At 44.3% G+C, this 25,281-nt stretch overlaps 1 protein-coding gene across 1 annotated transcript; it reads right to left on the bottom strand.

Moving 5' to 3' along the window:
* Positions 1-359: 359 nt before the first annotated feature.
* Positions 360-1,784, bottom strand: LOC311240631 (monocarboxylate transporter 10-like; the record flags this gene model as incomplete). The annotated part of the gene is made up of 1 exon (XM_084329203.1): positions 360-1,784. The coding sequence occupies one exon, from the start codon at positions 1,782-1,784 to the stop codon at positions 360-362; it is 1,425 nt and encodes a 474-aa protein (XP_084185329.1).
* Between the last annotated feature and the right edge of the window lie 23,497 nt (positions 1,785-25,281).

Here is a 25,281-nt window from a genome sequence, read left to right as displayed (position 1 = left end):
AGCACCACACTCAAACTAGCTCTCCAGGTGGTATCAGATGAGATTTCAATGAGTTCTTCCAAGAGTTTGGATGGAGATGTGTCAGGAAGCTTTGTCTCAATGTTGTCTGTAAAGTTTGTTTTTTATCCAGAGTAACTTGGTGACCCTTTTCTGTGTTTTATTAAATAATGATTTTCAGATTTTGAGAAATGGTCAAACTTATCCAAATATGGTATTCTCATGGGAAACAGTGCAGCTGCAACAGATAGCACTTTAATGATAATTTTCTGTAATCCAATAATAATAAAAAAAAAAAAAAAATAATAATCTCAAGGCACCCCTGGCAGCTCTCTGCGGCACCCTAGTTGAGAACCGCTGGCCTATAAGACAGATTCGGGGTCTCCGCCCTTGAAAGGTGCGTCTCCCTGAGGCTTCTCGTAGTCTAGCATTTCCTGGGTCGTCTCCTCTCCTTTCTTGAGAGCCTCCTCCTTCTCACTCCTCTTGCGCCTCGCCTCCACCCAGGGTATCAGACACAGCACGGCTCCTCCGATGATGGGGGGGATACCTGCCAGGTAGAAGGCCACGTCGTAGCTCCCCAACCTGTCTCCCAGGTAACCTGCGATGAGAGGTCCCACGGTCATGGGCACGGACATTATGCCGAGCATGAAGCCGATGGCCTGTGAAAAGTCATTGGAGCCCACCAACTCAAAGATGATGGGCGCCATGATGCCGCTCAAGCAGCCGTCGAACAGCCCCATCAGCAGGCACACAGCGATCAGGCCGCCAAAGACGTGACAGAGGGGGATCATCATGGACATCAGGCCGATCACGAACAAGGAGGACACCTGTAGATAGACTTTGTTGACACCCTGGACGTAGTCTGCCACCCTGCCGAAGATGAGGTTGCCCACTGTGGACGTTATGCCGATACACATGAGAAGAACCTCCTTGTTGGCGTTCGTCCCGAAGCGCTCCTCCACGTGTTTCATCAGGTGAACGTAAGGCACAAAGTAGCCGAAGAGGGCGGCGGGTATGCCGAACACCCAGATGCGGTATCCCAGGGACCTCCAGATGTTGCGGAAGTTGAAGATCTCACCGATGGGCTTGTTGGGCCGCAGGGGCGTGTAGGTGAACCCGGCCAGCATGAGCACGAACATGAAGATGCTGAGGACACGCATGGTGTTCTGGAGACCCACGCTGTCCAGCAGGAGGGGGAGCAGGAAGGCCACCATGATGGTGAACACGTTGCCGCCGGTCGCCACGATGCCGCTCACTAGGCCCAGGCGCTTCTTGAAGTAGTGGGGGAGGATCACCAGGCTGGGCTGGTAGGCAAAGGAGCAGCCGCAGCCAAACACGATGCCATAGGTGAAGTATAGGGCATCGAGGGACTTGACAAAGGAGCTGGCCAGGAGGCCCACCAGGGCCACGGCGGCCCCGCCCACTGCTGTCACTCTGCAGCCCAGGATGTCTGTGCACACACTGGCGATGGGAGAGCAGAACAAGATCATGCCCATGGAGAGAGAGCCCACCAAGGCTGTTCTGGATCGCTGGTTGGCATCATCTTCGGTGCCAAATTCTTTGATGAGAGACAAGAAAAGGATGCCAAAGGTGTTTTGTATCATAAACACCGAGCCGTCACACCACATGGCAGCCAGCATGACGACCCAGCCCCAGCCTCCCTCGGGGGGCACAAACTCTGCTGCCTCCTCAGGAGCCCCAGTGGCCGGCTCCCGGACGGGTACCTTGGTTTCACCACCATTCTCCTTCTTCTCCTCTGTCTCTTCTTCTAGGCGCGTCTCGTCCATCACTGCTCTCTAGTGCTGTCTTCTGGAGCAGGTAAGTTCTCACTGTAACTCCCTCTACTTGCAATGATGACAGCAACACGTTCTTGATATTACTGATTGGATTTATTTCAATCCGAACCGTGAGAACTGTGAAACACATACATGAAACAATAAATCACAGCTCAAACAATAACAACATACATCCATATTATCGGAGCAAAGCATTTATTTTGTACATTATCTAACGTTAACACGAACCTAAACTAACGTTACAACTAACCTAAAGTTAGTTTAGGTTTGTGTTAACGTTAGATAATGTACAAAATAAACGTATTCCGCTGCTATAGACCAGGGGTTCCCAAACTTTTCAGGCCGGGACCCAGAAAATAAGGCGTCAGAGAGCCGCGGCCCAATGCACATCGTCAGGCTTTTTTTTCTTTTTTTTTGCCTGCCGACCGATTTTTTAAGCCAAATATCACTTCAATCCTATTAAGTTAGTTCAAGTTAGTTATTCATTTATATGTGCTATTTATGAGAGGGCTAACTTGTTGCAAAATAATAATGATAATAATAATAGCCTCATTAAAATACTATTATTGCTTCGGTTGTTTTCAGCGTTTTATGTGCATAATCTGTTATTTAGTTTGAAATGTTCGTTGAAATAAGTCGATTTTTCGTTTTTGTTTATTTATTAAGTTAATATATAACCATATAATCACATTTTAGAATACAATAGAATAGAATTTTAGAATACAACTAGAAACACTGTCCTGGCCTGCTTCTAAGTTCAGTGGCCTTAAAAAAAAGAAAAAAAGAAAAAAAAGGGTTTTTTTTGGATTTTATTTTTTATTTTTTTTAATCATCTTGCGGCCCTCCCGTGGCTGCTCGCGGCCCACCTTTGGGTCGCGACCCCGACTTTGGGAACCACTGCTATAGACGTCGCTCTTTTATTTTGAAACCCCCCAGATAGGAAGTCATTGCTCTCGTTATTTGCTTTAGTGTCTGCCCGGTTCTGTGTTTGTTGGTTAGCTCCGTTAGCTAGCAGCCTATCAAGACCAGCCATTGGAATACTGTTTTCTAAATTGGGGAGGCTTTTAATCGTCAAGGTAAGAGGATTTTAAGTCATGGTATCCATAAACTTCAATCGGTTCGGATCCTTTGAATGAATGAGAATGTCAACAAACACGGCTTCACGTTGAAATCACTGACTGCGCCCAGAGAGGAGTGGTTAGGCAAAAAATTGTTCAGAGTATATTTGCTTAGAAAACGTAATTGTCTAATTCAATAATTTTTTATTTCTCCACATGGTAAATACACAGGTCACAACATGTTTACAGGAACGTTTTGGAGTTGTATTTGGAGTGTATTTCGTGACTGTAGGGAACTTGAGGCTACAACTCTGCCCCACTTCCAGTGATGAAGCTAAGCTACGCTAACGGAGCGGCTGTTCCCTAAGCCTAATGCATGCACAGAGACAAAAAAGGTATGTATCTTCTTGTCTAACTCCAGGGAAGATGTTAAATAAGCTAATTTCCCAAAATGTTGGAGTTTTCCAGAGAGAAATTTGATTTTTCAATGGCCTCTCTGCTGTTTAGTTTAGCAAGCCACAGCGGCGTTGTCCCAGCTGAAACGTATAAAAGGGAACCTGTGTTGAAAAACCATTGTGCCCCCCCCCCCCCCCCCCCCCCGAGAACATTTTATGCCCCCCCACTCATTTGTTTCTGCAGCCTGGTCTGTATTCAAGTAGAACAGCTAGCTAGCTGTTGTGGACACTCACCGTTCCACAGCAGAACGGTAGGCAAGGCACCTTGGTTGACAAATGCAGGTTTCAGTCTATGTGTTGTAGGATAGACAATCTATCTATCCTGTCTCAAGATGCACAATGAGATCTTCTTCTTCTTCTTCTTCTTATTTAAATTACACAAATGTTCTAGAATGTTCTATTATGATATCATACTGTGACATCACAAATGTTCTAGAATGTGCTATTATGACATCATACTGTGAGATCACAAATGTCCTAGAATGTTTGATTATGACATCATACTGTGACATCACAAATGTTCTAGAATGTTTGATTATGACATCAGACTGTGCCATCACAAATGTTCTAGAATGTTCTATTATGACATCATACTGTGACATCACAAATGTTCTAGAATGTTTGATTATGACATCATACTGTGACATCACAAATGTTCTAGAATGTTTGATTATGACATCAGACTGTGACATCACAAATGTTCTAGAATGTTCTATTATGACATCATACTGTGCCATCACAAATGTTCTAGAATGTTCTATTGACATACTGTGACATCACAAATGTTCTAGAATGTTCTATTATGACATCATACTGTGCCATCACAACGGAACATGTTTGAGTCCATTTGAATAATATAAATAAGCTGTTTGGTAAGGCTGTCCCCGAAGCCTATACTAATACCAACGCATTTGTGCGATTTGCGAATCCGATTGGCCACTGACGTTTCTGGTCATGTGACATGTGCACCAATCGTGTGACGGCAAGTTCTTTCGACGGTTAAGCTTAGGCACTCTTTCGAAGTTGGTTAACACTTTGAATGCCAGCCACGACATAACACGTGTTAGCAGTCCGCCCCCTGAATGCCCAGCACGACAATTAGCGTGATTTTTTTTTATTAGCGATCTGAATTCATATTTCATCAACCGAGTCTACCGTTGGGAAACCATGCAGCCCCATCAGGAGCTCAGATGTGAAAAAAGCGCCTCATATCGTCTCCCAGATGGTAATGCACCCTTTTGGAATGGACTCAATGAAAATGGATGAGACATTTTTTTTCCGGAATCCACATTTTACTTCTCAACCGGAGATGATCCCAGTCATTGTGGAGCCTCAGCATGTAATATGTGTTTTACAGTATAGGTTGGATCAATAAAAGGATAGATTTTTGGAATGGCGATCAGGTATTAGAATAATCTTTTTGGATACCATCTGATCTCAGTTAAGGAATCTATTTTACCAGTCTTAGGATAATCAGACCTGTTTTCACAGAGATATAAGCTTTTCCCCTATGTGTCATATGGCTGTTTGGCTGTGCGAGCGATCAGGAAATATATCAGATCAGATATCAGATTGCGGCCCCAGCGTGCATACGTACACATATACTATCGATAATCTAGCGTTTATTTGAAAACAATTCATAAATAGGCAGAAAAATTTGAACGTTTTTGTGTATTCTAGAATATTCCGTTTATTATGGAATATTTTTATTTTCCTTGAAAACGAGGGCTTTTCAAGATGCTATAAAACGGAAATGAACCGATAAAAAAACAATCCGCTTGGACAATGTTGACTGGAAAATGAGTCATTGATAAGCGATAACGCTAACATTGAAGTGGATGGTGGGCATTCAAGCACTAAATCGTGCGCCCCCTGCTGGGCACTGAAAGTGTTAAGGTTAGAGTTTGTCTTAGAGCGTGACGGCAAGTTCTTTCGACGGTTAAGCTTAGGCACTCTTTCGAAGTTGGTTAAGGTTAGAGTTTGTCTTAAGAGCATGGCGATAGAACGCCAGGTAGTTTGCAGGCTGTTCAACGCGGAAATGGGCAAAGACACAGCTCGTCACGCTATTGGGTGCAAATGTCACATGACCAGAAACGTCAGTGGCCAATCAGATTCGCAAATCGCACAAATGCGTTGGTATTAGCATATACGCGTCCCCGAAGCCTGTTTTTGGGATTCAAACTTTGTCAGGGTTCTTCGAACGGACATTCGAACCTTCATTTTTTAAGCTAAATGTTTTTAAAACACAAAGGACACCTCTTTCCTATCGTAGTAAGGTAGACAATGAGCTACAACCTTGTTTTCACCTAAACGAGCCGTCCTCGGAGCTGTACATTTAATAATATTGATCTCTATGTGCAGTCGGCTGTGAGGCAAGTGCGCAGCCAGGGACCGTCTAAAAAGTGCAACACCGAAAAGAGACACTACAAAAAGATTCAATAACTTCACTGTCATACAATATGGTCTGATATTAACATTCAGTATTCAATATTGTCTGATTCAATATTAACATTCAGTATTCAAGTAGAACAGCTAGCTAGCTGTTGTGGACACTCACCGTTCTACAGCAAAACGGTAGGCAAGGCACCTTGGTTGACAAATGCAGGTTTCAGTCTATCTATCTTGTCGCAAGATGCACAATGAGATCTTCTTCTTCTTCTTCTTCTTCTTCTTCTTCTTCTTATTTGAATTTCCGGCAGAGTAGACGCATCGAGGCGTATTACTGCCCTCCGCAATTCTTTTTATGGGCTCTTCTTCTTCTCCTTCTTATCCTTCTTCACCTTCTTTTTCTTCTTCTACTGGACCCCGTCATCAACTACATTGTCCATTGGAGTGCATCTACTGCTGCTACTTCCTGTCTGAGCCCCCCTCCGCGGGACCCTCCTTGCCCCCTGCTATCTTATCCTGCCTGGGCTGCTTTGTCCCTCGCAGCCTTGTCCCTCGCAGCCCCCTCAGCCAATTCTTTACACACCTCCTTCCAGTCCAGACCTTCCAATCCCAGATGTTGAACCGCTATCCTAACAATCATCTTCACCATCTCTGTTCTACCCGTAACCTCTGCCATACCAGTAACTACCCCTGAGAGAATTGTTGAATATATATAGAACACAAATGTTCTACAATGTTCTATTATGACAGCTACTGTGACATCACACTGTAAAACCGAATAAGTTTCCAGAACTTAAAAAAATTGACGTAATCCCATGCCTCAATTTTTTTAAGTTGATAAACTCAAATGTTTTCAGTTGGCTAAGACTTACAATTCTCAGTTAAGGCAACTCAAATATGGTCTGTTACTGTGACTTAAGGTTCTCAGTTAAGTCAAATCAAATATGGTCAGTTACTCTGACTTACAGTTCTCAAGTGGAGTCAACTCAAATATGTTCAGTTACTGTGACTTACAGTTCTCAGTTAAGGCAGTTCAAATATGTTCAGTTACTGTGACTTAAGGTTCTCAAGTGGAGGCAACTCAAATATGTTCAGTTACTGTGACTTACAGTTCTCAGCTAAGGCAATTCAAATATGTTCAGTTACTGTGACTTAAGGTTCTCTAGTGGAGTCACCTCAAATATGTTCAGTTACTGTGACTTACAGTTCTCAGTTAAGGCAATTCAAATATGTTCAGTTACTGTGACTTAAGGTTCTCAAGTGGTGTCAACTCAAATATGTTCAGTTACTGTGACTTACAGTTCTCAGTTAAGGCAGTTCAAATATGTTCAGTTACTGTGACTTAAGGTTCTCAAGTGGAGGCAACTCAAATATGTTCAGTTACTGTGACTTACAGTTCTCAGCTAAGGCAATTCAAATATGTTCAGTTACTGTGACTTAAGGTTCTCTAGTGGAGTCACCTCAAATATGTTCAGTTACTGTGACTTACAGTTCTCAGTTAAGGCAATTCAAATATGTTCAGTTACTGTGACTTAAGGTTCTCAAGTGGTGTCAACTCAAATATGTTCAGTTACTGTGACTTACAGTTCTCAGTTAAGGCAGTTCAAATATGTTCAGTTACTGTGACTTAAGGTTCTCAAGTGGAGGCAACTCAAATATGTTCAGTTACTGTGACTTACAGTTCTCAGCTAAGGCAATTCAAATATGTTCAGTTACTGTGACTTAAGGTTCTCTAGTGGAGTCACCTCAAATATGTTCAGTTACTGTGACTTACAGTTCTCAGTTAAGGCAATTCAAATATGTTCAGTTACTGTGACTTAAGGTTCTCAAGTGGTGTCAACTCAAATATGTTCAGTTACTGTGACTTACAGTTCTCAGTTAAGGCAGTTCAAATATGTTCAGTTACTGTGACTTAAGGTTCTCTAGTGGAGGCAACTCAAATATATTCAGTTACTGTGACTTACAGTTCTCAGTTAAGGCAGTTCAAATATGTTCAGTTACTGTGACTTAAGGTTCTCTAGTGGAGTCACCTCAAATATGTTCAGTTACTGTGACTTACAGTTCTCAGTTAAGGCAATTCAAATATATTCAGTTACTGTGACTTAAGGTTCTCAAGTGGTGTCAACTCAAATATGTTCAGTTACTGTGACTTACAGTTCTCAGTTAAGGCAGTTCAAATATGTTCAGTTACTGTGACTTAAGGTTCTCAAGTGGAGGCAACTCAAATATGTTCAGTTACTGTGACTTAAGGTTCAACCTTAAATCCATGTGATTAAGTTAACAGAACTCAAAGACATTGAGGCAATCTAATGCCTCATTTCTTTTAAGTTAATCAACTCAAATTTTTAAGTTAATCAACTCAAATATTTGCAGTTACTATAACTTAAGGTTCAGTTTTAAAATCCATGTGAATAAGTTAACAGAAAAAGAACTACACAAGCACATTATATCAACTTCAAACAACTCTTTTATTTTTTTCTATTCAAAGAGTATACATATATAATCTGTATGTTAGCAATGTACAATAACACTGTAAACACTGTATACACTGTTTTTGGACTATATTACACGTATGTTAACAATACCGACCAGGTATTAGTGCCTCGCAAAGTGCAGATATGAAGTTTTCCCCTTTTTTTGTATGCATTTAGGAGGTTTTGTTCTTCATCGAAACTATTTATCTTACAAAAACATTGTGTTACAACTTCAAACTCTTTATATTTATTTCTATTCAAAGAGTATACATCTATTTATCTTACAAAAACATTGTGTTGCCCTCTCCAACATTATGGCAATGTTAAAATTGAAAATATATATATATAGAAAATATATATAGAAAATAAACACATGCATGTTATAACATGTACATACAATGTAATGTGTATTACACATTTAATCCCACTGGTCACAATAGTGTAATAATGTTTGTTATAAGGCTCTGAAAATGTTACTGAATGATGTATCAATGTATTTCCAGCAAATATTGAAATAATAAAGGGTCTCAATATGTGCAGTGCACATGACCAGAGCCGTTTACATCCTGGCTGAATTACTCAAATTTGTATAGTGTGGTCATCAGTGATGCCACTAACGCGTTACTAAGTAACGCGTTATTGTAATCTGATTACTTTTCCCCGAAAATAGTCATCTAACGCGTTAATCTTTACAAGCCAGTAATCTGATTGCAGTTACTTGTCCAAGTGGCTGTGCGTTACTATTTCGTTACTATCTCATCATAATGCAGGCGGAATGCAGTATTTTCTTTCGTTTTCGACAGTCAAATATACGTTTGGAAAGCTTTTCCTTGTATTGGGGAGTGACGTCACAGCACGCAACCTCGCGTGTTGAGCCATGCTGGTGGGCGCGGCTGTTATTGTTATTATCAGGCTGACCTGCGAGCTAGCAGGGAAACGCTCGCGCTCGTAACGCTTTCTTGCACTGGAAGTTCACTAGTCTACTTAACGTTTGTGTAAGCTAAGCCGGGTGAAAAAAACATTCACTTTGCGGAGGAAACAAAATACTGTCTACCGCATATGGAATATACAGCACAGCACGACCATCGACTTCTACAGGACTCGGAGTCGGAGCTGCACCAGCCAAACAGTATGTTCCACCTTTGAGTTAAACATCTTTTGCATTGCACTATTCATGAACATGGAACACCATACTGCAGTATGTAGGTTGTCAGTAGCACACTGATAACACTGCAGTATATATATTCCCTCCCCGCCGTATGTATATTTCCCTCCCACCCACCCACCCCCTCCTAATGTACAGTCCCCTCCCCATCATATGTATATACTCTGTCAGGATCTAGGGGTAACAGTACTGTATATTTGAATACCGCTTATGTCACAAATGTATCAGTACTAAATACCTATATGTCCCTATGCCATAAATGTCATGTATGTTGTGTATGTCATAAATGTCTATATGAATTGAAAATGGGGGACCCTGATGGAAACAAGACAAACGTCTTTCTCAGGTCTGCATCCCCTTAACAATTGTATGTATTGAGCCGTACTGTATTGTACCCATTCTGCAATCTGTTAAATAAAGTTTTCATTCATTCATTCACACAATAATAATGAATAATAACGTAGAACCATATCTGAATGGGGCAGGCCTCAAAGGTAGGCTACATATCAGCCTACATGTGGTGTTATTGACCATTTATCTTTTGTGAAATCTATAGATCTATAGATAGCAAGATAGGCCTACCTGCCCTATTAGTACATTTTACTCAAACTGAGTACATTTTACAATTTTTTTTTTGTCATTCTTATGTTGTGGCAGCAGCAGGGGGGACGACTTCGTAACCTAGTTACTTTCAAAGTAACTAAGTTACTCTGATAATCAAGTAATCAGTAAAGTAACTAAGATTACTTTTTAAAGGAGTAATCAGTAATCAGTAATCAGATTACTTTTACAAGTAATCTGTGGCATCACTGGTCATAACGTTATTTCGCGTGACAACACAGCACAGCTGTCAGAAACTGCACATTGAGGGGGTTTGAATCACTGTACATCAGTGGAGGCTGCTGACCAATTTTTTAGGTGAAGCACAAATTATTATATTATATTATATATTAAATTATATTTTTTAAACATCCCCAACGCTGCAACACCCCCATTCCTCCCAGGTGTCAGGCTCCTCATTCACTTCCATTCATTTTGGGGACCATGTTTAAATATCGGAGATGAACGTTATTTCGATTGATATGAATAGCTAGTTACGTTTATATAGAGAGATGATAAATTAATTAAACGTAAAAAAAAGTTTAAAAAAATTGAAGTGATTCAAACTTGTCACCAACTGACCATAGGCTCCACAGCAAGCTGACAAACGAGTTGAGCTAACCGTCAATGTTAAAACTGAGTGACGAATGTATAATTTACACTTGTGCCAATTGCCTACTTATTATTAAGCTAGGTATTGTGCGAGCGTTGCTTGATTAACCTGCGTGGTTATTATGTAGGGGGGATTACGAATGCATAATGCCGCGGCAACCGCACCTCTTCCGCTCTGCCGCACCGCGGCAGGGCGCGTATAAGGGGGCGCGCTAGCGCGCGGTCACGTGGGCGTCGTGGCCATTCAGAGAAACGCTGAACGAAACGCTGAACGCAAGTTAGTTACCTTAAGTGTTCACGCATCAGGCCCCACGCTGTCAGGCCCCACGCTGTCAGGCCCCGCGCTGTCAGGCCCCTCAGGAATTTGGGTCACGAGACCGTCACAGGCCCGCTCAGCAGCGCCACCCAGTACAGTACAGCTCAATACATACAATTGTTAAGGGGATGCAGACCAGAGAAAGACTTTCGTCTCGTTTACATCAGGGTCCCCCATTTTCAATTCATCATAACATATACGACACACACGACATACAGATAGACAGTACTGCTACATCTATACATTTATGACATACCAAATTTGCAAATACAGTACTGTTTGTGATACAAAAAGTGTCCAGAAAAGAGTGTATATACATTTGACGTAGAAACTGTACATTGGAGGAGGTTGGGTAGGTGGGGTGGGGTGGGGTTGGGTGGGGGGGGGGGGGGGCATAGGCGGCGGGTATGTAAGGCACGGGCAGTCTATGCCTTCCCAGACCAGTCTACACATTATTTTTATTAAAAAAATATATATATTTACCTTTATTTTACCAGGTAGTCACTTGAGATCAAAGATCTCTTTTTCGAGGCAGCCTAGGCTACGATATTGTGTGTGTGGGGGGGGGCTGGGGTCGGCCGACAGAGGTGTCAATGGATATAGGTGTGGTGACCGTTAACATTCCAGACGGCCTGAATACCCTGAAGACTCTGGCAGGAGCACGCATTCAAGGGTACTACGACTATGCTTGCACCTCATGGTACCAAAGCACCTCAAATGCACTAAAAACCAAATTACAAACATCTCAAAACAAACTAACTTCCTGCTATGCAATATGATGCTGAGCGAAAGCTAGCATGAAACAGAACGTAAGGTTATGTATATAACCAAGTTCTGTGAATGCTAGTGACGCTCAGCATCTAGACGCCACTGCGGCCCTTGATCTTTCATTGTGGTGAAATTTGTTGGGAAGGAGATGAGTGTGTGGCCCCACCCCTGCTTATGTAGGCAGCAGATGGGGGTGTGGTCAGACGGATGTTGGTATGTAAAGGTACATTTTGAAATTTATTCAGTGCATATCCACTGAAGCGAGATATATGCAATATGATGCTGAGCGTCACTAGCATTCACAGAACTTGGTTATATACATAACCTTACATTAATACGCTATAGCAGAGCATCTCAACTCTCAATTCCATATACAGTGTAGTTACTACTTTTCATTAGTACAATGGGAAATCTTGGGACTTTCTATTGTCTTGCTACGAAGATTTATTTGCTATCATATTATTTTCCAAAGGTAGGCTAGAGTCTGTACATATTGTATGAAACACAAATATGAAATACAAATAATCACCATACACACATATTGAGATTATTGTAGGCTAATAGAATGACTTCATATCAAAATTGCCTTTAAAAAGAAACTTTATTATAAATACATCACCCTTTTCAGTCTGTAGATAAACTCTACCTAAATAAATATAAAATGGCAACAAAATAATTTATAATAATCATCCATTATGAAGCATATTGAAATCAGAAAGTAAAATGGCTTGACAGCTTGATCAGCCCTAAAACCCTTTCAACTTTGAAATATATTATTATTTTGCACTATACTAATATTCTGCATGTCACACCTACACTATGTACAGAGAATAAATAGGAAAAGAAACTACAGGAAAATTAAAAAAATGTATTAAATAAAAGGTGACTGTGACAGGATGATTATCTGGACATGAGGGTATATTTTCCACATCAGTATGTAGTAACATCTTTGTACTGCATGCCATTAACTGTGTGGTTTTGACCCTCAACTACATGGGACTAGAATAAACTCGTAGTCTGTAAAGATGACACTCTTGGTTCTGTTGATGCTGTTGTCGTTCAGATCCTTTGAGGTGAAAGTTCAAGGGATCCCTTGGAAAACAACCAATTATTCACCTCAAAAACGTTGCTAAACCTGGGTTAAGGCGCTCCCATAGTCCAGCAGACTGTACACAGAGCAGACTCCGCGGATGTCCGCGAGCTTTGATCTCAGCGGACAGCAGACCCACAGGTGCGACGCTCCTATTTTCTGAGGCGCGGACATCCGCGCCGCTGACTTGGTGTCACACAAAACGCTGCTCGGCGTTTTGGTTGACATCGAACTGCATTTAATGTGACGCCGCGCGAGCGATTTGTGGCGCGAGGAGAGAGATGAGCTCGTGACTCCCCTTCCTCATCCCTTTTTTCATTTAGTGGCCTCACATACCACCGTCTCTGCTTTTTATCCCGCAAAGCCAGTAAACAGAGGAGCTCTTCTTCATCATCTGACGCCATTAATAACAGAAGTGTAAACAGCGCGAAATAATTGTGGGAAATGTAGTAAAACTGGAGCGAGAAATGTAGGAAATAGACCGCGGACGTCCGCTGAGTTCTGCTCGACTATGAAAGCTCAAAGAGCCGCGCGGACATCCGCGGAGTCTGCTCTGTGTACAGTCTGCTGGACTATGGGAGCACCTTAGTTCTAGTTCAACATGATTCCACTATCTTCGCTCTAGCTTTAAAACATCCCATGAAATTAAAAGTGTTTTCCTCCCCCTTCCATTTTAAACGTTTTTTGTATGCACCTAGTTCTCAATCTATTTATCACTATATGCCAAAAATAATCACACATCTAAAGAAATATATACTGTCTTCTCTTCCTGGAAAAAGTGCGAACACCAAAAAGAAATGTTCAAACAAGCTCATCTCCCGACACGTACGCCGTACGTCTAAATGGCAGGGGTGTAAAAAGTACCCAGAAATTATGCTTAAGTTAAAGTATGGGTACCGTCTCAAAACCTTACTCAAGTAAAAGAGTATCTGGCTAAAAACACACTTGAGTAAAAGTCTAAATGTTTCTACTTTTAAATGTACTTAGGTACTAAAAAGTAAAGTACTAAAAAGTAAGTAAAAACTTTTTTTCTGACCATCTATTCTTCTGATAGCAGTTGTTTAATCAAAGACCCTCGCTTTCTAGTCACGCACAAGGACCAATCAGCATGGGTATGGGCGGGTTCATTTCCCATTGATGGGGATTTGATTGGCTGTTTTTAAATAAATTGCGGCCGCAGGATTAATAACGTTAACGTTAGTTCGGCCAGAGAAACACATATACAAATAAAAATGGTTGGACCTGCAAGATTTGTACTTTGTAGGTCTGCATATTAAATGTAAGGAGTAAAAAGTATGTATTTTTTCTCTGAAATGTAATTGAGTAAAAGTACAAGTATACAAACCTAATAATACTTGAGTAAAGTACAAATCCACAAAAACAGTACTTAAGTATTGTAACGAAGTACAATTACTCAAGTACTTTACACCCCTGCTAAATGGTAAATGGTGCATTTATATAGTGCTTTTATCCAAAGCGCTTTACAATTTTGTTCCTCACATTCACCCATTCACACACACATTCACACACAATGACGGTGGAGGCGACCATGCAAGGTGCCAACCTGCTCACTGCGAGCAGTTAGGGCAGTGGGCACCACCCTTTTTAAGCCCAAGATCACTTTTTTTTTTTTTGGTGAAGGCAAGATCGACTACCTATTGAAGTGTTGAGAGAAAAAGACAGCCAAGATTGTACTTTAAACTAAATGACTTTTATTTGCCTGTATTCAAATTACATGCAATGCTTTGGTCCAACATTAAAACGTCAAAGTAGAACTGTAATATGTACTTTCTCAGTCAGTGGTAAGTGCAGTCATCTTATGCAGCATCACTTTTCACATCAAAACAAAAGTAGAACTGTAATGTGGACTTTCTCATATTATTAACATTGACAAACATATTTACAATTAGCATTTTATAAAGTAGAACTGTAATGTGTACTTTCTCAGTCAGTACTAAGTGCAGTCATCTTATGCAGCATCACTTTTCACATCAAAACAAAAGTAGAACTGTAATGTGGACTCTCAGGGAAAGAATTTTTTTAAATTTTTTTAATTTTTTTGACATTTTTTTTTTCAGGGAAAGATCTACAGGGAAAGTCTCAAAGATCAACCAATCCAATCCAATCCAATCCACTTTATTTATATAGCACATTTAAAACAACAAAGTTGACAAGTGCTGTACAAGTCCACAAACATAGGATAAAACATAAAACATAAAAATGTAATAAAAACACATAATAAAACAGTACAATGTGTCACATAAAAAGGCCAACCTCTCGAAAACGGTTTAAAAAACAAAATTATTTGCCAGAGCAAATAAGTGTGTTTTGAGGCGTGATTTAAACACCTGCAGAGTGGGGGCCTGCCTAACATGCAGTGGCAGCTCATTCCAGAGCTTTGGGGCTGCCACTGCAAAAGCACGGTGCCCCCTAAGCTTCAGCCTGGAGTTTGGAACGGCCAAGAGGAGCTGGTCAGAGGACCTGAGGGACCTTAGAGGAACATAGGGTTCCAGCAGGTCTGAGAGGTAACCCGGTGCCAAGCCGTTCAAACATTTAAAAACAAACAGTAAAACCTTAAAATCAATCCTAAAACGCACAGGAAGCCAGTGGAGGGCAGCCAGCACAGGGGAAATGTGCTCCCTCTTTCACGTTCCCGTCAGCAGACGGGCAGCAGCGTCTTGCACCAACTGCAAACGAGAGAGGGAGGCCTGACTGACGCCCACGTACAGGGCATTACAGTAATCAAGGCGAGAGGTCATAAAAGCATGGATAACCGTTTCAAAAACAGAACGGGATAAAAAAGGTTTGACCTTAGACAGCCTCCTAAGCTGGAAAAAGCTCCTTCCCACCACAGTATTGATCTGCTTGTCCAGCTTTAGGTCACAATCGAATTTCACCCCTAGGTTGGTGACTGTTGGCTTCACAAAAAGCCCAAGAGGGCCCAAATCACCAGGAGGAGGCACATGACCATTGCTGGGACCAAACACCATGACCTCTGTTTTACTGTCATTGAGACAAAGACAGTTTGATGCCAGCCATGCCTTAACATCATCAAGGCATGCTAATAGTGGTTTTACCGGGTTGGTAGTGTTTCTTTTTAATGGCATGTAAATCTGGCTGTCATCTGCGTAGCAGTGAAAGGAGACGCCATGCTTTCGGAGTATAGGCCCTAAGGGGAGCAGGTACAACACAAATAAAATTGGCCCGAGAATTGAGCCTTGGGGAACCCCACAGGGGAGAGGTGCTGTGGAGGATACAGCGTCGCCCAGGCTAACACAAAAACTTCTCTCAGACAAATATGATCTAAAAAACTCCAGGGCTTGGCCTTTAATGCCAACCCAGTGCTCCAAACGGGAGAGCAGAATATTGTGATCCACTGTGTCGAAGGCAGCAGTGAGATCTAAAAGTACGAGAATAAGGGAGTCACCAGAGTCAGTGGCGAGAAGGATATCATTAAAATCAAGATCGACGGGTTGGTGACCACTGAGTTAGGGGTTAAGTGTCTTGCTCAAGGACACTTCGGCACGCTTAGTTGTACTGTCAGAAGATTTGCTGGGAATATTCATGACCCCTAGGGGGAGAGTTAATCTGGGTGACCCTGTGACCTTTCCTCTGGCGCCACCATAATGATCTATAGCCAGAAATAAATGTTGCAACATCAACTCTTGTGTCGTCTACCCAGTAAAGTGTTGCATGTGAGTTATGGCAAAGTGGGTGGAGGTCTGCACCGTGTGCATTCTTGTAGTTGTGTGACTAACAAGATACGCTAATTTGAAAACTGAAAGTTTGGCCTGATGGTGTCATTAGAGGAAAAGGTCATAGGGTCACCAAAATCAACAGGTGTCTTCCGTTCGAAGTATTACTTTTCCAGATATATATTGTTCACAGACATCCAAACGGGGGACGAAAACAATAACGTCTTTGGCGGAGCTAATAACCTACAACACTATAATAACCTTTTTCTTTAAATAGCGATACTGTGTGTCCAGTCCTGTTCTCCCTGGCAGTGTGTCTGTGTCGTCATCGTCCTCCTCCTCAGCCTGAGTGGTGTACAGGTCGGCCAGCCTGCTGAAGCGTGGCCCCCAGCCGTTCAGGCGCCCGTAATCCGGCTCCTCCTCTGAGCTGGAGGAGCAGATGGTGCTGAGGGAGCCGGCGTCGGAGCCCTCGCCTTCGTAGTCAAACACCAGGAGACAGTCGTTCTGGGAGAGAAGCGTCGTATTAGCTACACAATCATCACGTCACACAATGAAACGTCCCCATCCCCGGGTATAATTAGACTTCCATCCATCTCATCATATCTTCTTTTAACACATATGAATATGATATACACCTGTTGTTAAAGAAAACTGCTACCTTATTTTCATAATTTGATAACTGATGTGGAATCATTTGACCAGATTATTTGTGGAGGCCTAGATCTCTAAAGATGGCAAGCTATGCATTTATACAGGAAAGTAGGCCAAACAAAGTGGCACCATGACGTACAGACTATGAGTTATAGATATGATATGCAGACTATGAGTTATAGATTTGATATGCAGACTATGAGAAGGCTATGTGTGTACAAGTTGAAGGTTATGTGTATGCATTTGTGTGCATGTGTGTGGGATAGAAAGATAGAGAGAGAGAAAGTGTGTTGGTAGATTTCAATAGCTAATAATAACTTCAATAGTGTCTGTACAAAAGGCCCAAGGACTGGGCAGACATAAGGACTGTGGGGTGCTGTTCTGCTGTTCTGCAGCTGGACGCCTCTCAGACATAAAGGCTGTGGGGGGCTGCTCTGCTGTTCTGCAGCTGGATGCCTCTCAGACATGTCTAGACATGTCAGTCGATAGCCAGCATCTATATATACTAGTGGGCTTTAGTGATTCCTTCAGTTCATGTGTGCGTCCCTGATCACAAGTAAGTGTTAAATATGTGCATAATGAGGACGCTTAGTTATTGTTGGTGATTTATATGGTTAAGGCTTATACTAATGTTATAATTCTACCAGCTGTTTAGGAAGCAATTTACCAGTATGTTTATAGTGATAATCTAGCGCCTATTGGGTATAATCTATGTTGTTGATTATAGTATTTAGTATCTGTTTAGCACAGTTTATCCCTGTAACTAGTACAGGTAAAGCACTGCTTATCCCCATTGGTAGTTCCACTCGTGAGGTTTATGTTACTTGTAGCAACAGTATATTGTATAGTATATAACAGACTGATTAATAAGTATTAGTAACGCTGATGTCTTTGTTTCCTCCCCATTTAGAACCACACACACACTCTCACATACTCCCACCGTGTTAATGGGAAATAGAAGTAGAAATTGCCTGTGCATCTGTCTGACCATTGATAATAAAACTCATCAAAGAACGTTCCTGCCTCCCGTGTCCTGACTAGACACCCCGTGTTGTTGACTACATTTCCTAACCACCAAGAGCTTTACTACAGTGTCCCATGAGGAGTCACAAAATCCATGTGTCAAAATGTCCAAATGCTGGAAATCTCGTTTTGGAATGAAATTGTATACTACACAGTGGTGGAAAGTAACTAAGTATTTTTACACAAGTACTGTACTTAAGTACAATTTTGAGCTACTTGTACTTTGCGTATTTTCATTTTATAAACTGAAATGTATACTACATTTCAAAGGAAATATTGTACTTTTTATTCCACCACATTTATCTGAACCCATCAGTTACTAGTTACTTTGAAGAAACCTTTCAACTTAGGACATAATCAGAGCAGCATAACGTTAGGTTATGACTATAACCAAGTTCTGTTAGTATAGCGACGCTCGGCATCGCTCTCTGCACTATCTCGCATACGTGCACGCGCACTGAATAAAGACCACAATGTACCTTTAATCCCAATATTCGTCTGACCACACCCCTATCAGCTTACCCATATAAGCAGGGGTGGGGCCACCCACTCTCCTCCTTCCCAAGCTTTCGCCACAAGGCGAGGTCAAAGGCTGCAGCGGCGTCGGATGCCGAGCGTCGCTATACTAACAGAACTTGGTTATAGTCATAACCTAACGTTCTGTATCGTATCGCTCTCGCTCGGCATCGCTCTCTGCACAAGGGAGGCCGAGCGAGAGCCAACGGCCGACAAATACACCCCGCTGACAGCCCCCCACAAACCATCAGAACAGGGAGGGCCGAGCCCCCCCGACCCACCCTAATGGCGGGCACCCCCCCTATTAGGGGCTTCACGGGAGGGCGACGGACCCGACCGTGCGAAGAGGCACTCAAGCAACTCAACGCACAGGGTGAGCAGACCGTGGCTTGACCCCACGACTACACACACGCACAACCCGCATGCCACCCGGGAACGAACGGAGGAACAACCTCGTTACTGCCCCCAGAATCACGGGGTCAAGGGCAAACCCAACCCCGTGGCAAGGCCGTAGCAGCGGAGCACGAAGGAAGACCCAGACCCACCAAAAGGACTGGACTCCCTAGAATGGGGGCCCGGAGAAGTCCATGATGCCAGCATCAAGACCCCACCAGGTGGGCACGTAGTGCCCCGCCCCCCACATCGCCAGCGTATTCGGACAAAGGCCCCTCAGTTACTGCACCTGGTATTCCCAGGCGGAATCCCATCCAAGTACTAACCAGGCCAGAACCTGCTTAGCTTCCGAGATCGGACGAGATCGGGCGTGTTCAGGTTGGTATGGCCGTAAGCCGAGCGGGCCCTGTCCCCCCAATAGTACACCGCCTGGCACACTGACCCTGCAGAACAGGCAGTCAGCATGGCCGTAAGCACACAAAAAAGGTTAACCAACGGAAGCAGGCAGCGCACCGGGGAAAAACCAGGCAACAGGCTGTTAACCCTAGCCTGGAGACTGCGGACGAGACAGGCGCCAGAGGGGACAGCTGAACACAGCCGCCCCGGCGGAAGGAGCGTAAGCTGGCGGTGTTGCATGACCAAGCCTCCATTTAAAAACCCCCACCCAGAGGGGTCGAGGCAGAGAAGGCTGACACGATTGGCAGACGTCATGAACGTGCAGGGGCACCCTCAAACGGTGAACCCGGGAGTTGACACTGCTCCAACACACCAGGGAATCAACCACCTCGGTGTTACCCAATGCGGTGGTTGTTCCTATAACCCCTCAAGAAAAAACTCCAAAACACACCTGCGGGTATACACCGGCTATACCGCAGTACAAGTGTTTCAGTTTCCAAAAAGGGTTAACCCAGGCCTACGGGTCGCAAACATCACTTCGGACCGGGCCTGGCGGTACGGGAAGCACAGGGTCACCAGAGGAGGTCAAAAAACCACCCCCACAGGCCCCTCTTCGCCATGCGTGAGAGAGGAGCGAAAAAATAATGGAGAACCAGCCCCTAAGCACACCGTACCTGGTATTCCCCGGCGGTCTCCCAACCAAGTACTAACCAGGACCAACCTGTGTAGCGGCCGAGATCCGACGAGATCGAGCGCGTACAGAATGGCATGGCTGTAAGCCATGACGACAGTGCTGAGTAAAAACATACCCAACCAGGGTCTCCATAGCGCTTAACCCTGTGACACCCAGACCGACCTGGCATTTTTCCCCCTGAAAAAAGCCCAAGTCCCTCAGGGTACCAGAACAGCAGATCTGCATCCCCGGCGGACAACGGGTTCAACTGATCTGGACCAGCGTGACCAGAACCAGTCCCGTGCCCTAACCACGCCGACATGCCTACTCCAGGAGAAGGGCAGATATGCGTGTTGATCTTAACATGAAAAGAAGGCGCCACCCAGACGTTCGGACGAACCGCGCCTGGTGGCCCACCCCAAGGGCGTGAGACCCCACCACATATGTTCAGATCCATCCCGTCATCATCCCCCAGACATGAACGAGAATCCGTCGACAACCCACCCAGGTCATGGGATGTGGTCGTCGGAAGAGGAAAAAACCCCCATCTCAGTTGCTTTATAAAAACGCTGTTTCAACCACAAGCAACCAAGGCGTGCCAGTCAATCGCCTGTTTACAGCGAGCTAGCACTATACGTGCGTCGGGACACACCCCCATCAATGAACAGGCTATTTAGACCTGTCATTGAATCCCCAAGGCGCCCAGGGGAACGACAAGAGGGGTGTGACACTCCCTAACTCCAACACTTCTGGAATAGAAAGAAGGAAGCATCAACAGTATGTATCCCAGTCTACACAGCCGGGGTAAAAAATGTTCACATTTTTACATCCCACCACCCTCCCATAGGAAAGAGACGGGGATCCCCAGAGAGACTTCCCACGCGAGCTGTACAGATTGAAAAGAATATATTGCACCTTGAGCCATGTAAAAAACTGGTTTTAGGGCCTCCGGGGAAGAGGCACTGAACCCATACACACTCAATAAACGAATTGAATCGAATATACATACAATAGAAAAGGACCCTTCTAGAGGGTCCACTCACTTTGACAATCTGAGGAGGAAGGCTCTGTACTCTGATGGAGGCTTCCTCACATGGAAGAAGGAGTCCGAACTCACAGAAGGCCTGAATAGGCGCTTGGTGAGGAGGAGCCCTGACCACCCCCCCTGAAAACAGATCCATCACATGGACCTGAACAGCACACGGAAGTCCTACCAACAGAGACGCGCACGGTGACGTACTCTATGGCGGGGGAATTCCTGCGGTGCACACGCCCAATATACCAGGCCGTGGGACCAGGAACTCCCCCCCCCCCCCCCCCCCCCCCCCCCGTAACGTGCCGAACCGCCACGTGACGGGAACCTTGAAGGACAGGGGGTGTACCCCTGACCGACAGAACAATGGGGAGAGGAAAGGTTACCAGTTCACCCCTTTACGACCCCACACCCATGATACGATGTAACGACAAAAAGAGAATATGACACAGTCATAGTCAGCTCTATGAAGCGTTTCACAGCTCCACACAGCGCATGAGCTAACCTGCTATCTGATTTTTACTAAGGAAAAACACAGAATAGAGAGGGCTCTAAGAACCCCGGTCCAACATACACATGTGCTTCTGTGGCCAGTACAACCCAGTTGTAGGTCACATGACACACACAACCCATCATCACCTACAAAAAATGGCAAAAACACTCAACAGAGGAACGCCGTTTTTTTCACAATGAGAGAATACATCATTCTTGATTAGTATCGACCACAGGCCTTGCTAAGCACACATGACAGCAACCAAACCAATTTCCCTTTAGGAAATAAGTTTCTCCAGCAGATTTAGCACAACCTCAGCAATCAAGCTAAGAGTTACATCGTATCCCTACCACACAAAAGACACAATTAATGCACAACATGTCTGACAGGAGGATGAAAAAGTCCCCAGGGAACCGGGGGGGAAACACAATCCTCCTATTTTACCCTCAATACGGACAGTTAAAACAGGAAAACCTGTTAATGTGTGAACACACTGTTCATTGTCATTACAGTCTGAGAAAGAACATTCTTTTACTCACTTGTCACCAAGCATAGCTTCATAGGTTAGTTACTGCCAGTGACAAAAACAGCTCACACATAACCCGCAACGTATCCTAAATGCATTGTAGCAACACACGTTTTGGGAAAAACACCGTTATTCACAATACATTTAGCAAAGTAAAACCAGAAGACGTGTTATGAGGTCTGGTCAACCCCGTTCCTACCCGGAACGCAGATCAGCGAAGTGCAGTCACAGACACCGTAGGAAACACAGCCGCTCCTGTGTTGTCCGAACTGGGCAGCGTCACCGCCCCAACCCGCACTACAGTCCCCTGTTGATGCAACCTTGCCGTCCTGGCTCAGGGCAGGGTCGACGAAAACATCCCCTGTCAAGGATGACGTCGTGGTCAAGAGTGTAAAACATGTTAAAATCAAAGCACGTTCAACAGAAAAGCATCAAGCTAACGGCCGCTCCAACCGTTCGGGTGCTACTGCTTCTGCTCGCGAGACGCCGATCTAACGACGCACGCGATCAGAAGCGAGCTCACGGCGGCGCGCGAGAAGCTAAGCTACCCCGCGCCAGGCCATGGCCATAGCAGCAAGCTAACGTTACCTAGCGACCACGACATGCTAGCCCCGCAGCTAACAGCTGACTGGCTAATAGTAGGCCCTAAGCAGGCCATGCAGCGATCCAGCAGGCTAACGCAGCAGTTAACAGCTGACTGGCTAACCGTAAGCTATGAACATGTAAACAATGACATAACACTCACCCAGACAGGCCGCCGTTCTGAACCTCTCCTCACTTTTTAAGAGAAAAGAGAAAACAAGATGTCAACACCGCTTCACAACGGTGACTTTACCACATCCGACGGAATCAGCACAGTACCAACTGGCCTGTGTAGCTGACTTTGAACATGAATCTGCCGCTATCGCACATTACATGCACATATCCCCTCGTGAAGGAATACTCTCATTTGGATATGAAAGATGGGGCCTTAACACGGTGACAGAGAGAATCCACTCGTCCAGAACACACAGGGATCACCAGTGTCAATGGTCGCGGCCCACTAGTTAAAACTATAATGGTCTTCAGACCAAGGCCTTCTGTCGCCTAGGTGGCTGAACAAAGGACCCTAGCCTGGGGCCGGTTTCCATAAACTTTGTCAAGTAGCCCCCATAGCACTAACAGACAAGTGGAGCCCGCCAGCAAACACTACTCACCCAACCTGGAACGCACCGCTTCTCACAACAGTGGCATGTCCGACAGTTCAGCTGTGGCCTGACAGGTTTCACCCCAACAAACACAGCAAGGAACTGCAGTTGAGAAGCATGCAGCGGCGTGCTCCCAATACGAAAACCGGTGGAGGGTTTTTAGAATGATCATCATCTTCCAGACACTCCAGTACGAAGACAATATCGCCGTATTTTCTCGAAAATAGTGAGAGAGAAAATAAAGATATGATGTCAACGTATCCTTGTTTCCCAAAGCTGCTCCTAAACCTTTCTTCCATCATGGTGTCAAGTGTGGGGATCTACCGAGGCACTTCTTCCTTGTGGTGAAAGCGAGAAGGAGGAGAGTGGGTGGCCCCACCCCTGCTTATATGGGTAAGCTGATAGGGGTGTGGTCAGACGAATATTGGGATTAAAGGTACATTGTGGTCTTTATTCAGTGCGCGTGCACGTATGCGAGATAGTGCAGAGAGCGATGCCGAGCGAGAGCGATACGATACAGAACTGGACCACATACCACTTCAACATCACCTTTAAATGGTAAATGGTGCATTTACATAGCGCTTTTATCCAAAGCGCTTTACAATTTGTGTTCCTCACATTCACCCATTCACTCACACACACCGATGGCAGAGGCGACCATGCGAGGAGCGAGCGGGGAGCGAGGAGCGGGGGCCTCTGTCGCCCCTTTAGAGGTCAATGGTTTGAGGATTCCCAAGCCCAAGCACTGGGATACACAGACATCATGTAGAATGCATACTTTTACTTTAGATACTTAAGTACATTCAAATACTCCACTTTTACTTAAGTAGACATTGAATGGAGGACTTTTACCAGAGTACTCGTTTATCTGGGTATTTCTACTTTTACTTAAGTAAAGGAACTGTGTACTTCTTCCACCACTGATACTACAATTGTATACTTCATACTACATGCATACTATAGAACAATACAGGAACACTCACATCTTCAATACGGTCCTCCTCAGACTCCCGTGGTGGTGAGCGGTAGACGGGGAAGGAGAGCTGGCTGAGGTCATAGTTCTACAACAGAGGGGAACATTCAAAACACCTGCTCACTAGTCCAACATCTCTGAGTAGATCATAATCATTTGTAATAATAATAGTAATAGTAGTAATAATATCAACAATAATAATAACAACCTTTATAGAATACTTTTCAAAACACAGTACAAAGTGCTTCACAAAATACCAACAAGTAGAATGGTTAAGAAAGGAAAACAGGAAATTAAATAAGTCAGTATAAATAAAACAAAAGGTAAAAGAACCACCATTAAAGCCAATCCAAAAACAACAATCAAGTGAAAGTGAGTGTGCAGAAGTGCGTGTGTGTAAAAGACACTCGGGTAACAAGCTCAGGTCATCTTCCCCCTTCACTGTTCTCCTACACTGTGGAACCACCAGGTCTCTCTCCCCAGTACTCTCTCTCTCACCTGGTCCCCCTCTCCTCCCCTTCCTCCTCCTCCTCTCCTGTGCACTCTCTCTCTCACCTGGTCCCCCTCTCCTCCCCTTCCTCCTCCTCCTCTCCTGTGCGCACTCTCTCTCTCACCTGGTCCTCCTCTCCTCCTCCTTCCTCGTTGTAGTGGAACAGGTTGTCTCTGCCCTCCTCCTCCTCCAGCAGAGGGAGCTCCTTCTCCACGGAGCTCCTCCTCCTCCTCCTCCGCCCCCTCCCCAGGATGAGCAGCAGCAGCAGCACTTATGATCAAAAGAGAACTGGGTGTTTGAAAACAGCAAGAGTCAAAAGAAAAGCCAGTGTTGAAGCAAATAGAGAGGGGGACGCGCCGCCACATACACAGAGATCCAAAGATGACTCCAAGTGCGAGGAGGGAGCTTTGGGTAGGGCGTTCCACATTGATGTGGCATAATTGCGAAACGTGTTTAGTCCCTTGTTTGAGCCGAATCTGGGTTTTACATGATTTGTGGAGCTCCCTCTGGTGT

The sequence above is a fragment of the Notolepis coatsorum genome (genome assembly GCF_963971535.1).
Source record: "Notolepis coatsorum genome assembly, chromosome: 14".
Classification (NCBI taxonomy): Eukaryota; Metazoa; Chordata; class Actinopteri; order Aulopiformes; family Paralepididae; genus Notolepis; species Notolepis coatsorum.
The sequence above is the reverse complement of the archived record's forward strand: the minus strand, read 5'-3'. Positions and strand labels throughout refer to the sequence as shown.